This window comes from Chanodichthys erythropterus, chromosome 16 (genome assembly GCF_024489055.1).
Source record: "Chanodichthys erythropterus isolate Z2021 chromosome 16, ASM2448905v1, whole genome shotgun sequence".
NCBI lineage: Eukaryota > Metazoa > Chordata > Actinopteri > Cypriniformes > Xenocyprididae > Chanodichthys > Chanodichthys erythropterus.
Window position 1 is genome coordinate 42,512,270 of NC_090236.1, and position 16,360 is coordinate 42,528,629.

The 16,360-nt window shown below is 41.3% G+C and overlaps 1 protein-coding gene across 4 annotated transcripts in view; it reads left to right on the forward strand.

The window, feature by feature from the left end:
- LOC137002680 (cadherin-2-like) overlaps positions 1–16,360 on the forward strand; it is a 74,370-nt gene that overhangs the window by 13,067 nt on the left and 44,943 nt on the right. For 3 of the 4 annotated variants that reach the window (XR_010891904.1, XM_067362493.1, XM_067362495.1), the window contains exon 3: positions 8,458–8,547. The exons of the other annotated variant lie outside the window; for it this stretch is intronic. Coding sequence is in view for 2 of the 3 variants with exons in the window: in XM_067362493.1 (XP_067218594.1) it covers positions 8,458–8,547 (90 nt within the window). In the remaining variant the exon portion in view is untranslated. The remainder of the gene's footprint in view (positions 1–8,457; positions 8,548–16,360) is intronic. 4 annotated transcript variants of the gene reach the window in all.

Genomic DNA, 16,360 nt, shown 5'->3' on the forward strand with positions numbered 1-16,360 from the left:
ATTTATGTTGGTTCTGTTCTGTTTATCGCTGCTCTCTCTGCTCTTATCCATGTTCTTGCCCAGAACAGAACCAAACCGCCAATCCAAACTGTATGCTAAATGTCAGTCATCTTTGACAAGAGTGGTCCTGACAGAATGCCTGTTTTGTCAAGTATCTTCATAAGCACAGTCTTAAATGAAGTTTTATTTAACTAAATTCGGGAGGGACACGTTCAGGTAAATCAAGCAATCAGTGCAAGAGGAAGCTGGTATATAAAGCTGTCACTCACCTCTATCCCGTGACAAGTTTCACAGCATCCCTCCACCCCCCATCACCTCACTCTTGGCTGGTTTCAATCCCAGTTAAGGAGGGGGAGTACTCTGGGTTCGGGACAAATTTCGAGCTCGGAGCCCTCCCCCGGACAGCACGCCACAAATGCATAATTACTATACAAATTACTTTATTTTGATTTCATGTATGTGTAAACTCATGAAATGAGTTTCCCCTGTTTTGTTTCTGTTTCCTTTGCCTTGTTGCTAGTTTGTTGTCATGGTTACCTGTTGTTTTCACCTGTGTCTTGTTCAGTTCCTCATTAAGTCTAATGTATTTAATAGTGATGCTCCGATTGATCGGCCACTGATCATGATCGGCCGATATTGGCTAAAAATAGCTTGATCGGCGAACCCCAAAAGCGGCGATCAAAAAAGCCGATCACGTGACGTAAATTACTCGCGCGACTTTTTAACATGTGCATGCACAATTGGCGTCACTGTGATTGTGCATTGTTATATTCCAAAAATCATGTCCTTGAGGACAATATTTCACCCACACACGACGGTCTGGTGACATCTGCTGCTGCCTGATACACGCAAACGCTAGCATCATTTGTTGTTTCTGGCTGTAAAAAAAAAACAAAAAAATTTTTTAATCCTGTTGTGATCTACTCGGTGTAATAATGAATAATTTTTTGTAGCATTTGTTCCAACTGTAACAGTTTTTATTATGACAAACATCAAAGCGTGAGATATAGCACGCAGAGGAAATTATTTTAAAGTTTTGTATTTTTTTATTTCGAGTTATATTTCATTGTTTATTATTTAATTATTTTTAAATTAATTTTGTTAAAACTGTTACTTTTGAAATACTTATGTTCAAAGCATTGTTTCCCGTGAGCCAATTATTCAATGTAATCAGTGTTTTAAGAGGCTACATCCCATTAAGCTGATCTGATGTGTGTTTGTCTGCCTAACCCCTCGTTGTTAGGAATAATTTTTTGTTACTCTACCTTATTTGGGAAAGATGGCCTACAGTAGCCAAGTTATCTCATTTTCTAAAATAAACACTTGGTGGTTCTTCACGATCTAGACTCTAGCCTATTTCTACAGTTTTTTTTTCTCAATATAGTTAATTTAGAGTTAGTTTCATTTCTACAAATGGTGCAAACTCTGCTAGATTATAGATAAAAGATTCCCATTCCCCTGCCGTTCTGTGATCGGCAGTGATCGGCAATCAGCAGATCATGATCTTGGTGATCGGCCCCAAAAATGCTGATTGGAGCATCTCTAGTATTTAAGCACTGTTTGTTTCAGTTCATGGTCAGTACTGTCTTTGCTAAAGCTGTCACAGTGTCTCCAGTGCCTGAGTTTGGATTATGTTTGGATTAACCTTTGTTTTGTTGTTTAATAAATGTAGAGATTAGATTCACCTCCTTCCTTCGTCTCGACCCGCCGTGACACCCATAGGTCTAATTAAATTAAATTAATACTTAAACTTTTTTTGTTGACCTATCATTGTCTTATGATGTCATTTTCTTGTTTAATCCCAACAAGTTTATAATAATATGTAAATATTTTGATCAGTAAAACAGTTGTAACGAGGCGGCAGACTCGGGGAGATCCATTTGCAGCTTTATTAACCAATCGTAGTCGTACAGGCAAAGGTCAGATACCAGCAACAGTAGTGTAGTAGACAAGACAGAATCAATAACAATACCAGGCAGTAAGTCGGGGTAGGCGGCAGACAGGATAGAGGCAGTCAGTAAACAGGCAGAGTAATCACAAGGCAGGCAGCAAACAGAGATCAGGGGTTCAAGGCAGTCCAAGGTCATACACAGGTAAACTGTACACAGGGAAAAATGCTCAGAAATGTCAGCTAGGCAGAATAAGACTTCGCGAAGCATGACGGGGAATCAAAGTCTTTTATAATCCGGGGAATATTGATCAGGTGTGTGTGTAATCAGCCCACGTACGTGGTGTGGGAAATGTAGTCCATAGCATGATCAGTACTCCAAATATTATTTTTTCATGGACGAAAATTAGATGAATGACTAAAATCTACTCTCAATTTTGTCAACGAATAAAAATGAGACTAAAATGACAGATTTGGGAAGATATCCAGACTGTTGTCCTGTGTGGAAGATGCACACATTTGAATTGTAACGTGCTGTTCTAAACTCGGGAAAACGCGGCGCTGTTGCTCACTCCACAGGCTCATCCAGCAGCACTTCAGACTGCTTCGCAATTAATGAATAGCGCACATTTATGCCAAGCGATTGCGAATGTTGATGAATGTTGATGACAATGTTTACTTACTACACAATGTTTATAAGGTAATATGTTTTAGGCGGTTGTAAGAATGCATATTTTATCTCCCTCATCTGAACTTAAATGAGCTGCCTGCTACAGTGCTGACTGGAGACATTTCAGAATAAGATTCTGGTTTATAATTATAATTTTTTTTTGCTGGTCATTATTGTTTTGTTTACACAATAAACTGTATTTAATTTAATTTAATTTAATTTCTATTATTTCTATTCATAGTAAACTACTGTATCTTCTGTCAAAGGAAGGAAAGACTAACAACATTTGACACATTTTTCAATATATTTTACAAGAATAAGGGTTATTTTAGTTACCTAAACCTAAAACCATAAAAGAAATCTTCATTACTTGAAATAAACATTAACCGAAATTAAAAAATAAATAAATAAAAAATGTAATCTTATTTTATTCTAGTTTCCAAGCTTTAGCTTAACCTGGTGTACTAAAATAACTAAAAAAAGAAATAAAAAACTATATAGACATTTAAAAGCAAAAACTAAAAGACATAAACACACATAAAATTACTAAAACTTTTAACTAAAATTACACTGAAAGCAGGAAAACTAAAAATCAAATCTAATCAAAGTTTTAAACAAAAGCTGTAATAGTAGTACTGTACTGAAAAAGTACTGAATTCAATTCAATTCACATTTATTTGTATAGTGCCTTTCACAATACATATCATTTCAAAGCAGCTTTACAGAGAATGCATGTCAACATTACAATTTAAAGAATGCAGTTAGCAAATAATGTAATAATTTAGGCAATTAATTTACAATCACTGTTAGCTGTTTAACTGAACGTAGTGATCCAGATGATTGCATCTTCTGAAATCCTCGCAGGAGTTGGCGTCTAGGTACAACCAGAAGTCCAGAGTTTTGTGATCTTAAAGAGCGTGAAGGATTGTAGGGCGATAGAAGATCGGTTAAGTACACAGGAGCTAAACCATTTAGAGCCTTATAGGTCATTAGCAATACTTTATAATCGATACGGAACTTAATGGGTAACCAGTGTAGAGATGATAAGATTGGTGTTATATGATCATATTTTCTTGACCTGGTAAGAACTCTAGCAGCTGCATTTTGTACTAATTGTAGCTTATTTATTGAGGAAGCAGGACAACCAGCTAATAATGCATTACAGTAATCTAGTCGAGACGTCATGAATGCATGAACTAACTTTTCTGCATCAGAAACTGATAGCATATTACGTAGCTTAGCAATGTTTCTAAGGTGGAAAAAGGCTGTTTTTGTAACATATGAAATATGATTTTCAAAAGACAGGTTGCAATCGAGTATAACACCCAGGTCTTTTACTGTAGAGGATAAAGTAACAGGACATCCTTCTAAATGCAGATTGTAGTCTGAGAGATTCTGTGTACAGGTTTTTGGCCCAATAAGTAATACTTCAGTCTTATCTGAATTTAATAGAAGAAAATTACTAGTCATCCAATGTTTTACTTCTTTAATACATTCTGTCAGATTGGATAATTTAGAGATTTCATCTGGTTGTGTTGAAATATATAACTGAGTATCATCAGCATAGCAGTGGAAACTAATTCCATGTTTTCTTATAATATTGCCGAGTGGCAGCATGTAGATTGAAAATAGCAGAGGGCCTAACACTGATCCTTGCGGCACTCCATAGTTTACTATCGTGATCTTAGATTTTTCCCCGATTTTCCCCGAATTGAGCTCTCTTTCATGTCTTTTTGCACTTGAACAGTCAAAAACTGTACGCTTTGGCGAGTAAAGTACAGTTGGTTGTCTTAAGTGAACATAAACAGTTTGGAGAATATCAGATCTATATCAGTGTTTTGGATCTGTGTAATGTTAGAGAAATGCTTACTTAATGCATTACAATTTAACTAAATTAGATTTTAGTCAACTAAAATCTTATGATATTTAGTTGACTAAAACTAGTCTAAAACTAAAACAATTTCCAATGACTAAAATATGACTAAAACTAAATGGCATTTTAGTCAAAAGACTATGACTAAAACTAAATAAAAATTTGCTGTCAAAACTAACACTGGTTTAAACCAACCCTGATCAAACTCACCTGTCTGTAACTTTCTAGTAATTGCAATTAGCTTGTTCAGGTGTGTTTGGAGAGTGGATCCCGAGATCTACGGCTTGTGATACACATCAGTGAAAAGCTGCTCTGTGATCAGTAGTAAATGACGCTCCATCTGAGAGCAATGAATTTGAAAAAGTCAAACATAAACTTTCCAAACATGAGATACCTTTTTGAACATCTTGTCCAACAAAAGACATTTAATAACATGTTTTTACTTCAAACTTGCTTCATAATGTCATTTGAGTGTTTGAAATAGCATTTTGATTAGCATTGCATTATAAATACACTTTAAGAAGACACACAAGAAGGCTTGAAGAACACAGATAAACCATGTATTGTCGTAGTCGTCTCTTTGTTATATTCATGTTTAATCAATCTATTTTCTTTTTATTGAGTCACAGTGATAGTATGATGCCCATAGGGGATTTCCTGGAACGACGTACGTTGTATTGCGGTACTTTTGCGAGACATAAAGTTTCTGCTCAAGGGTGCCCTCTGGCTTCCAGTATGAAACAGACATGTATAGCACCAAGAAAAAGCTCACTCAATCCTATTCTGGGTAAAAATAGGAAAAATAATTCTTCTCTTTAAAGAACTTTGAGGGAATCATATTATCAATAGAAGTGTACAGGTTTTTTTCCCCTCCACAGGATGCAAAAGAGGCACATAATTCATATTAAATACATGGACTCCATTTTTTATTTTGCATACCTCCTGACAAAAATATAAATGTAACTTTGGTTGTGGATTTTAGTTAGTAAATTGCTGTTTGCAAATATATATACTTTTCACATTCCCGGTGATTCCTTATAGACAAAATCAAGTCTTGCCCTACATTTCTGTTGAATATCGCTGTATTACGTCACATTAGGGGTGTAAAATGGTTTGTGGAGCCTGTTTGATGTTGACCTGAAATCTCAGGAATCTTAATGTTAGGACATTTCTTTATTTATATTCAATTCTATCATCTAAATCTGCCTTACAGCAGAAGTGTGTGTCTGGCACTTGTCAACAATGCATGGTGAATTCGACGTCATTACTGGCATATTGTTTCTGTTCTTTCTCTTTGCTTGCTTTTTCATGGGGTAAGAGGTGTGGATCTCTGTCTTTTTCACTACAAAGCGGGGCCTGTTTGCAGTGTGAGCTGCCAGTTCACTGAGCAGCGTTCAATACCTCTTTCATTGAGCCCTGGTCCTCCCTCACTCTCTCTGTGGCTTGTTTTGCTCATTATAGAGGCAGAATGCACTGAGGATCAGCCTCATATTCATCATAGGCCTTGTTCAGCACGGCAGAGAGAAGAAAAATGGCATGCCTGCTGTTGATGTCCATCAGATCTCTCTTTGTTTTCTCAGCGCGGATGCGCTCGAGGGTTGGGTCCTCTTGGCACGGGTCTGCGCTCTTTGAACGTGGTGTCAGGTTTCAGGGCCGGCACTGCCTGTCTCCAGTTCAACAGATCCTGTTTTGGAGTTTTGGATATTTGGATAGTTGTTCAGAGACTGCTGTAATAGGTCAAAGTGGTACCTACTGAAAGCTGCGTGAAACAATCAGCCGAGCAGCAGATGTAATGTGATCTTTGTGGCCAATCTTGTCGTGTTGTTTTAGTTCAGAGAAAGGCTGATTGTGATGGAGGGTGACAGTATTTGACCCTGGTGAAATAATCATACTTTACTCTTTTCAGTACAACAAATACTAAAATTATGACTTTGCAAAATACTATATTGTTTTGGAATAATAAACATACAGATGAGGAGATAAAATAATAATAAACTGATTTGTTTTTGTTTTTTTATTCAGTTGTTTTATTTTGTAGGTGGCACTATCGATCCACTTTGCTATACCTAATTCTGCAACCCATAACAGACATAACACACGTTTTCACTTCGTAAATTTATGGACAATCCAAGGCACTTGCCGTGGAGTGCCTTGGATTATCCATAACTTTACAAGTTGAATTATCCCTTGCATCCAAAGAGCACCGAGATGGAACTCACACCCCGTGCAGCACTTCTTTGGCATTTTTTTGATTTGGTAAATTTTCACCACTTCTGACGAATGTGCAAAGTTTAATGAGTTTGAGCATGTTTAGGCCCTCAAAAATGTGTTTAATTTCGGAAAAGAAGAATAATTGACTGAGCGATTACAGTGGGGTCCTCACACCATCGGTGCTCGGGCCCTAATGGTGCATCACACAGGGACTTCTTTAAGTTGCAAGGTCACTAATTTTTTTACTTGCAAAAACATGATTACACTATTTTAAGGTGTCTTTGTTACAGTGTAATTACACAATTAATCAATGAGAAATATGAATTTGCAGCAAGTATTTACTGTAGGGTTAGGGTTAATAATTGGTTGCTCTTTATTTTACAGTATGTGCGCTTTCACATGTAAGGTAACTACATGGGTAAGTTAAGGTTCAGGGTTAGTATCTAGTTATTAGCTAGTTAGCGTCATTACTACCATAAGTACATAGTATGTTCAACAGGACTTTAGAATAAAGTGCTACAGAATAATTGTTTTTTTTTTTTATTATAGTAAGTAGTGACTACCAAAAACATTTTAAACTAAATTTACTGTAAAAGTGCATGCTTTTTTTTGAGTACTATATACAGTTGTGTTCAAAATTATTCATACCCTTTGTAAATATGACCAAAGAAGGCAGTGAAAATAAATCTGTATTGTTAATCCTTTTAATCTTTTATTTAAAAAATTTACACAAATCCAACCGTTTATTGGTGAGGGGGGAGGGGGGGGTGTCTCATTATGAAATAAATGTTTTTCTCTAATACACATTGCTCACGATTAATCATACCTTTTTATTCAATACTTATTGCAAACTCCTTTTGCCAAGATAACAGCTCTGAGTATACACCTATATTGCCTGATGAGTTTGGAGAACACCTGACCAGAGATCAGAGACCATTCCTCCATACAGAATCTCTCCAGATCCTTCAGATTCCCAGCTCCATGCTGGTGCTTCTTCTCTTCAGTTCACTCCACTCATTTTCTTTAGGGTTCAGGTCAGGTGACTGGGACGGCCATGGCAGAAGCTTGGTTTGGTTTGACACATTTTTGAATTTTAGATTCATGAAGGAATGATCTCTGATCTCTTCTCAAGTGTTCTCCAAACTCATCCGGCATTATAGAAGAAGACTTAGAGCTGTTATCTGTTATCATGAGACCCCCTTCAATGTAAAATTCTTATTCACCAATAAACGGTTGGATTTTTGTACATTTTTAAAACAAAAATTAAAAGGATTAACAATGCAAATTTATTTTCATGGCCTTCTTTGGTCATATTTGCAAAGGGTATGAATAATTTTGAGCACAACTGTAGATATTCTAAATTAAATGCTAATTCATACTTTTTACCTACAGTAATAATTTGAGTAAAACTGCATGTAATGCAATACGTGTTATCAGGCAATTCAAACACACATCACTGTAATACTATAACAGTAAAACTTGTTCAGTTGTATTGATAGCTGATTGACACTGGTGTTTCAGGCTCTTGTCATACTGTAACTCTTATGAATTCCATGTTTGGGAAAGAATAGCAGTATCCAGCCAGTTTCAGAAGATTACGGGAAGAATTTGACCCCAGCTGAGCTGCTGCTGTTCCATTGGCTGAAATGAAACTGACCACATTTTTCTTTGCAGGAGGCCACAAATGCCAGTGTTTATTCTGTTAACTGGACACACACTCTGTCGCTGCATCAGTGTTTGTTAGTGAAAGTGTGTGATAGTGATTTACTGTTAAACACTCAAAGGACTGATGTTGTACTCATTTATTTGTTTTAGCTCCAGAATTTGCCTATAGCAAGAAAGAAGGAATGAAGGAAGAGAGACAGAGGAGAGAGTTGAGCTCAGCTAGTCTGCTTTGGCACATTGGTGAGGCTTGTGATCCGTTAATCTTGTGGAGGCCGAGCGTCACTCCTCAGTCAGTGCAGAATGGGCTGTAGAACGCTTGTTACATTTCACACCAGCCATACAACCATATTCAAGACATGAAATCACTAGTCAACATGAAAACAACACTTATGATCATGTCCTAAACTAACTCTTCATTCAACTTCTGAAGATCTCTAGCTCTTGCAACTAACAAGAAAACGTTTATAAACACTTTCTGCATGAATGACTCATAAAATCACTGTCTGTTTAATCAAATCTAGCTACTTTTGAATTGAAAGTATTTTGACATTAAAGACTTTCATTCAGGCTTATTCATTGTCACTTGAAACCATACGCTTATATTTAACCCTTTAACTTTCACCCCTAGATGGAGCCAATGAAAAAAAAAATATTTTTCTTAAAATTCTTATTGAACATATAAAAAAATGACCTCAAGCAGTTTTTTGTTAAAATGTATGTTTTTATCTAAAAGATATAAAACTCTACCATACAGTTGAGATGTCAGTTTATGGTAAATCTTACTTTACATTTGTGGTACTATTTTATGGGCTTTTCTGAATAATAAACATAGCTGTAACAGTGTTATTACGTCTGTTTAGAAATAAATAATACATTAAAAATTGTGTTGTGGTTGTCAATATAATATCCAGGCCATTTTCAGTGATTTTAGTTCATAACTGTTTCAATAAATTCAGCAAATTTCAGTAAATTCAGGTAATTGTTACGGTACACAGGAGACAGACACAGATGTAAACAGGTATTTATGTTTATTGACCACAGTAGAGCATGAGATATCAGACAGGTGAGTAAACTGGATGCAGATGATGTTAGACTGGTAGTATGAGGAATAGTTACTGTCCTTTCCGTTGCAGGTAGAGATACGTTGGAGCTTGGAGATCGCTGGAATTACTTGGAGCTGACTGGAACACACCCACACAGCAGACTAGGCACACAGAGGGAAGGAGACACGCTGGAGACAGGTGAGTATACGAAGAGGAGTCCTTGAGGTAAGCATTACAGGAAGTATATGCGAACGAGACCGGACATGGAGTGTTGTGTGTGTGCTCTTTATGGTGCTGTTGATGAGTGTGGTGATGAGGTGCAGGTGGCGGTGAGCAGTACTCTGGAGATGGCATGCGTTGTGATTGGGTGATGTTGAAACCTGGCGTGTCTGTGACAGTACCCCCTCCTCCACGGCCCGCTCCGTCGTCTTCTCCGCGGTGCCGGTTTATCAGGGTGACTGTCGTAGAAAGTCTGGAGTAAGCTGGGATCCAGGATGTCGTTTCCTTCCCAGTCCACTAAATATTCCAACTGACCACCACAACGCCGAGAGTCCAAGATCTCATGAACCTCATACGCAGCTCCGTCCTCCAGGATGAGTGGAAGGGGGGGTTCGGCGGGAGCCACGTCAGGTCCTGTGGGAAGAACAGAAGGATGGTGAGCTTTAAGCAGTGACACGTGGAAAGTGGGGTGAATACGATATCCTTGGGGCAGTTGGAGTTGGTAGGTGACTGGGTTGACCTGCTTGACGATGGGGAATGGGCCAATGAACCTAGGACTCAGCTTTCTGCAGGGCAGATGCAGTCTGATATCCCGGGTGGACAGCCAAACCATCTGACCAGGTTGGAAGACAGGAGTGTTGGAGCGTTGAAGGTCGGCCATCATCCTGCGTCTGTGCAGGGCTCGTAGCAGCTGATGGTGTGCTGAGTCCCAGACCCTCTCGCTCTCTCGGAACCAGTAATCCACTGCCGGAACGTTGGAGGGTTCCCCGGTCCAGGGGAACAGTGGGGGCTGGTAGCCGAGTACGCACTGGAATGGTGTGAGTCCTGTAGTCGACTGCCGGAGAGAGTTTTGGGCGTACTCGGCCCAACCCAGGAACTGGTTCCAAGAGTCCTGGTGGTCATGACAGAAGGTACGGAGGAAGTGGCCAATCTCCTGCACCTTCCTTTCCGTCTGCCCGTTCGACTGTGGATGGTATCCGGAAGTCAGGCTGACGGCCACACCTAGGAGGGAGTGAAACGATCTCCACACTCTGGATATGAACTGAGGTCCTCTGTCAGAGACTATGTCTTCTGGTATTCCGAAATACCTGAACACGTGGTTGAAGAGTATTTCGGCGGTCTCCATGGCAGTGGGTAATCCTGGGAGCAGAATTAGACACAAGACTTTGAGAAATGGTCCACAATGACTAAGATGGTGGTATTTCCTTCTGAGACAGGGAGATCAGTGATGAAATCCACTCCTAGGTGTGACCATGGTCGATCTGGAACGGGCAGCGGAAGGAGTTTCCCAGCTGGCAGATGACGAGGACTTTTGGAGATGGCGCACTCCCGACAGCCCTGCACGTACCTTCTGACATCAGAAGCCATCCCTGGCCACCAGAAGTGTTCTTTAAGCAACGAGAGGGTTTCATTGACCCCCGGGTGACTAGTGCCAAGTGACGTGTGAGCTGAGTGAATGGTTGGAGTGTGTCGTGTCCGAGTGATATATAGCAAGCCGGGTGGACAGCCCGGGGGGAGGGTTCGTGGAGGCATTGGAGGAGGGAATGGTTTCCTCTGACTAGGTAATAGGACTCACGATGAGAGAACTCGGAATAATAGGTTCAGGTTCTTCGGTCTTTTCCTCAGGGGCATGGAAACGAGAGAGAGCGTCAGCTTTGACATTTTTGGTACCTGGACGGTAGGAGATGGTATAATTGAATCGGGAGAAGAACATGGCCCAGCGAGCTTGTCTTGGGTTTAGTCTTTTCGCTGACCGAATATATTCGAGGTTTTTGTGATCTGTTAGCACCAGGAACGCATGTTTGGCTCCCTCCAGCCAATGCCTCCACTCTTCCAAGGCAAGCTTAACAGCAAGAAGTTCCCTGTCACCAATGGAGTAGTTGACTTCCGCTGGGCTGAGCTTGCGGGAGAAGGCGCATGGATGGAGTCTACTTGGCGTCCCCTGCTGCTGCGACAACACCGCTCCCACTCCAGTGGTCGAGGCATCCACTTCAACGATGAACTGTTTCTCTGGATCGGGATGGACGAGCAAGGGAGCGGTGGTGAAGGCTTCTTTAAGATGGTTGAATGCGTTGGTGGCTGCCGAGTTCCAGGACAGAGACTTGGGCTTATCACGGAGCAGGCTGGTAAGTGGATGGGTGATGGAACTGTAACCTTTGATGAACCGTCTGTAGAAGTTGGAGAATCCGAGGAAGCGTTGTAACTCTTTGATGGTAGTGGGTTCTGGCCAGTTGGTGATGGATTCCACCTTCCTCTCGTCCATCCGGATGCCACTGTGGTCTGTGTTGTACCCAAGGAATGAGACGGAAGGTTGATGGAAGGAGCACTTCTCTGCCTTGAGGAACAGGTTGAATTGCCGAAGACAGGTGAGGACCTCCGCAACGTGTTGGCGATGTTCGGCCTGGCTCCGGGAGTATATGAGTATGTCGTCGATGTACACTAGGACGAAGCAATGGAGAAACTCCCGGAGCACCTCATGTATGAAGTCCTGGAATACGGAGGGGGCGTTGACCAGGCCATACGGCATCATTAGGTATTCGTAGTGGCCAGTAGGGGTGATGAAGGCGGTCTTCCACTCGTCCCCCTCACGTATCCGGATGAGGTTATACGTGCTGCGGAGGTCCAGCTTCGTAAACACAGTGGCACCACGGAGATGTTCCAGGGCCGCTGGGACGAGAGGAAGGGGATATCTGAATTTTACTGTCGCTCACTTGTTGAGTGAGCGATAGTCGATACATGGCCGCAAGCCTCCGTCCTTTTTAGCCATGAAGAAGAAGCTGGAAGCAGCAGGGGAAGTAGACGGCCTGATGTAACCTTGGGCGAGGGCTTCCTTGATGTAATCCTCCTTGGCCTTCTCCTCTGGGATGGAAAGTGGGTATATCTTGGAAGCCCGTTGCGGGCAGAAGACATCGCTGAGGGGGCGTAACACTTGGGGAAGTCGATGGAGCATTGTTCAACTAGACTCTCAATGGAAGTGGCGCAGACAGAAGGAGATCAGGCGGAGGAGATGATGGAACAAGAAATTAGCCCAGTTCTGTCAACATTACATTGGCTCCCTATTAAACATCGTATAGATTTTAAAATCTTGCTACTTACTTATAAAGCTCTAAATGGTTTAGCTCCCCAGTACCTAAGTGAGCTCTTAATACATTATAGTCCTTCACGTTTATTGCGATCTCAGAATTCAGGCCAGTTGATAATACCCAGAATATCAAAATCAACTGAAGGCGGCAGATCCTTTTCCTATTTAGCACCTAAACTCTGGAACAATCTTCCTAGCATTGTTCGGGAAGCAGACACACTCTGTCAGTTTAAATCTAGACTAAAAACACATCTCTTTGCTCTTGCATACACATAACACATCATCAATACATTAACATTTTTCAAATCCGTTAAAGGATCCGCTGCAATAATTAGGTCAGCCGGAACCGAGAACATTTCCTATAACACTAGATATACCTGTACATCAGAATAAGAATGGCATCTACGCTAATATCTGTCTGTCTGCTTATCCTGAGGTTTGCTGGGTGCTGGATCCAGGCCGTATCCAGATCAGATGGAGAACCTGTGTCTGGACCTGACTACAACGTAGCCCAGGAGACAATGGGCCTACAGATCCAGTTCTAGCTGCATCTATAATTCAGATTTTTAATCCCCGTATCCGCTTACATATATTTATATATAATCTATTTTTAATCTCTATAATAAAAATGTATAATTCAGATTTTGATCTCCATATCCATTTACATATATTATATATATCTTCCAAGGGTTTTTTTTCCCTCCTAGGACTTTTTTCCCAGTGCTAGCACGCTGGGTTTTTCTCCTAGGGGTTTTTTTCCACCCCTGGAAGTCAGCCGACATTGGCTTAATGTAGCACCATCTTGTATATGTTACATATTACCACGCTTGTTTGTACTGCTTATTTTTAACCACTTCCCTTTTTTTCTGTGCTTCTAATATGTAAAGCTGCTTTGAAACAATTACCAATTGTAAAAGCGCTATATAAATAAATTTGACTTGACTTGACTTGATGGTTGGGTTTTGCTGCTCCAACCAGGGGCGCCCTAGAACCACGTCAGCGGTGGAATCCTCCAGAACCAGCAGATGTATTTTCTCTTGATGTAGTAAACCAACTTGGAGTGTTACAGGTCTTGCCATGGTGCGGACGCGCTTACGACTCAGGGGTTTTCCAGTTATTGAGTTGATCTTGTAGATCGTCGGAGACGGAGGGGTCTTGAGACATAGCTGCCGGCAGAGGGCGCCGAGGACGAGGTTGCCGGCTGACCCTGAATCGAGGAGCGCGACCACTGAAAGGGAGACAGTAGCGGCAGTAAGATTGACGACAGTGGTGAGTGGTTTCATTTTATGAGAAGCAGGAATGATGGCACTCACCATGGGTCGAGGTGGTCATGTGGGGCATGCTGCAATCACATGCCCAGGGCCTCCACAGTACAGACAGAGATTCAGGATCAGCCGACGGCGGCGCTCTTTTGAAGATAGACGTCAGTTTTCAACATCCATGGGCTCTTGGGCTGGTTCTGGAGTGCTGACAGGTTCGGATCGGCAGAGGTGCATGTTGGGAAGTGACTGGTCCTGGTGCTCTTGGATGCAGGCTGATGGAGTCCTCGCATGCAGCGAGATGCATGCTGCAAGCGTTCTGAAGTGCAAAGCATAGTCGTAAATAGACATTGATCCTTGTTTCAAATTATAGAGTTTCTCACCAGCAGACGAATCTCTGATCGGTTTCCTGAACATCTCCTGGAAGTGGGAAATAAACGCAGAGTAGGATTGGGTTACAGCGCCCCGCTGGGTCCAGATGGAATCGGCCCACGTCAATGCTTTGCCGCTGAGCTGAGAAATGATGAATGCAATCTTGGATGACTCACTCGGGTACAGGTGCGGCTGCATCTCCAGGACCAGTGTGCATTGCAGTAGGAATCTGCTGCAATCCTCTGCCGATCCTGAGTAGGGTGCCGGTTTGGCCATGGGACTGGCGTACGGCGGTAGTGAAGTGAACTAATGGCGTTGGTGGTGGTGTTCGCTGGTGCAGGTGAAGGAACAGTGACTGGAGATGGCGGTGTTGGATTGGTGGTGAGAGTTCGCCGAAGCGCATCCACCAGGTCTTGAAAAGGATCCGGCTGGCTCATACTGGGTCTGCGGTGTTGGTCCGGTCTTCTGTTCTGGTACACAGGAGGCAGACACAGATGTAAACAGGTATTGGTTGTTTATTGACCACAGTAGAGCATGAGATATCAGACAGGTGAGTAAACTGGATGCAGATGATGTTAGACTGGTAGTATGAGGAATAGTTACTGTCCTTTCCGTTACAGGTAGAGCTGCAGGTACCGTTGCAGGTACATTGGAGCTTGGAGATCGCTGGAATTACTTGGATCTGACTGGAACACACCCACACAGCAGATGAGGCACACAGAGGGAAGGAGACGGTGAGTATACGAAGAGGAGTCCTTGAGGTAAGCATAACAGGAAGTATATGCGAACGAGACCGGACATGGAGTGCTGTGTGTGTGCTCTTTATGGTGCTGTTGATGAGTGAGGTGATGAGGTGCAGGTGGCGGTGAGCAGTACTCTGGAGATGGCGTGCGTTGTGATTGGGTGATGTTGAAACCTGACGTGTCTGTGACAGTAATATGGCAATTTAAAGCATTTTACATAACAGGAACATTTTTATCAACAGTAATACTTCAAGTTTTGTAAAATATCTAAGTCTATTTATCATCCATAAATGTTTTTTTTATTTAGTAATTTTACTTGAGCTCCTGAATGTTCAAACCAGAGCTGCTTTTTTTTTTGGGTTTGGTTGACAGGTACAACCAGCCATTTCAGAGTGCTTTTATACATGTGTTACTGTATAAGCAGCTTTCGGTGTGAAAAAAATCACACTGTAGGAATGTGAATGCAAATACTAGCTACACTTGCTTGATTTCACACGTTGTGAAATTAATTACCAATATTTGCAGACACTATTGCTGTTGCCATAATAGTTGTCTTCTTCATCATCATTTTTTTCTTAAAACTTGCAAAATCACTGTCAAAGTACTACATTTGAAGAAGAATTTATATCGACACTAATATAAAAGAAGTATATGTTCTATATCAGGAGTGGGCAAACTCCGTCCTGGAGCGCCTGCATAGTTTAGCTCTCCCACCCTGATAAAACGCACCTGCCTGTAGTTTTCTAGTAATCCTGAAGGCATTGATTAGCTGGTTCTGGTTCAGGTGTGTTTCATTAGAGCGAGGACACACTGTCAGTGTGTTTAAACTGTTTAAAAATGTCGGTAACATGAGAAGTGCTGTAATACAAAGTTTCAAGATTGTCCAGAGGAGGTCAGGAATTAACATGAAAGGAAGAAATAATGAAAGTATGGGAAAGAATACACTCTAAAATAATGCTGGGTTAAAAACAACACAATTTGTTTTGTACAACACTAATATTTGGTTTTCCATATCAGTGTTCATTCTAATAGAAATCAAACTCTTAATTCTAACTATTTCGATTTACATCTCTGTCTCTGGGGCTGGAGCAGTAGTGAGGCAGGGTGTGTGTGTGTGTGTGTGCGTGTATGCATGTGTTGAATGGCTGTATTGAGGTGGACGTAATGTGTTGTGTAGTTTGAAACATTGGTGTGGCGTCTCTCTGCTGACTGCATCCTGTCTGCTGCTGCATCAGCCCTCCTGTAAGCATTCCACACTCATTATTCACCATTCCCATCATTCAGCTGTCAGTGTGTTTGTGATGACACATGCTAGCTAATGTTTGAGTATATCAA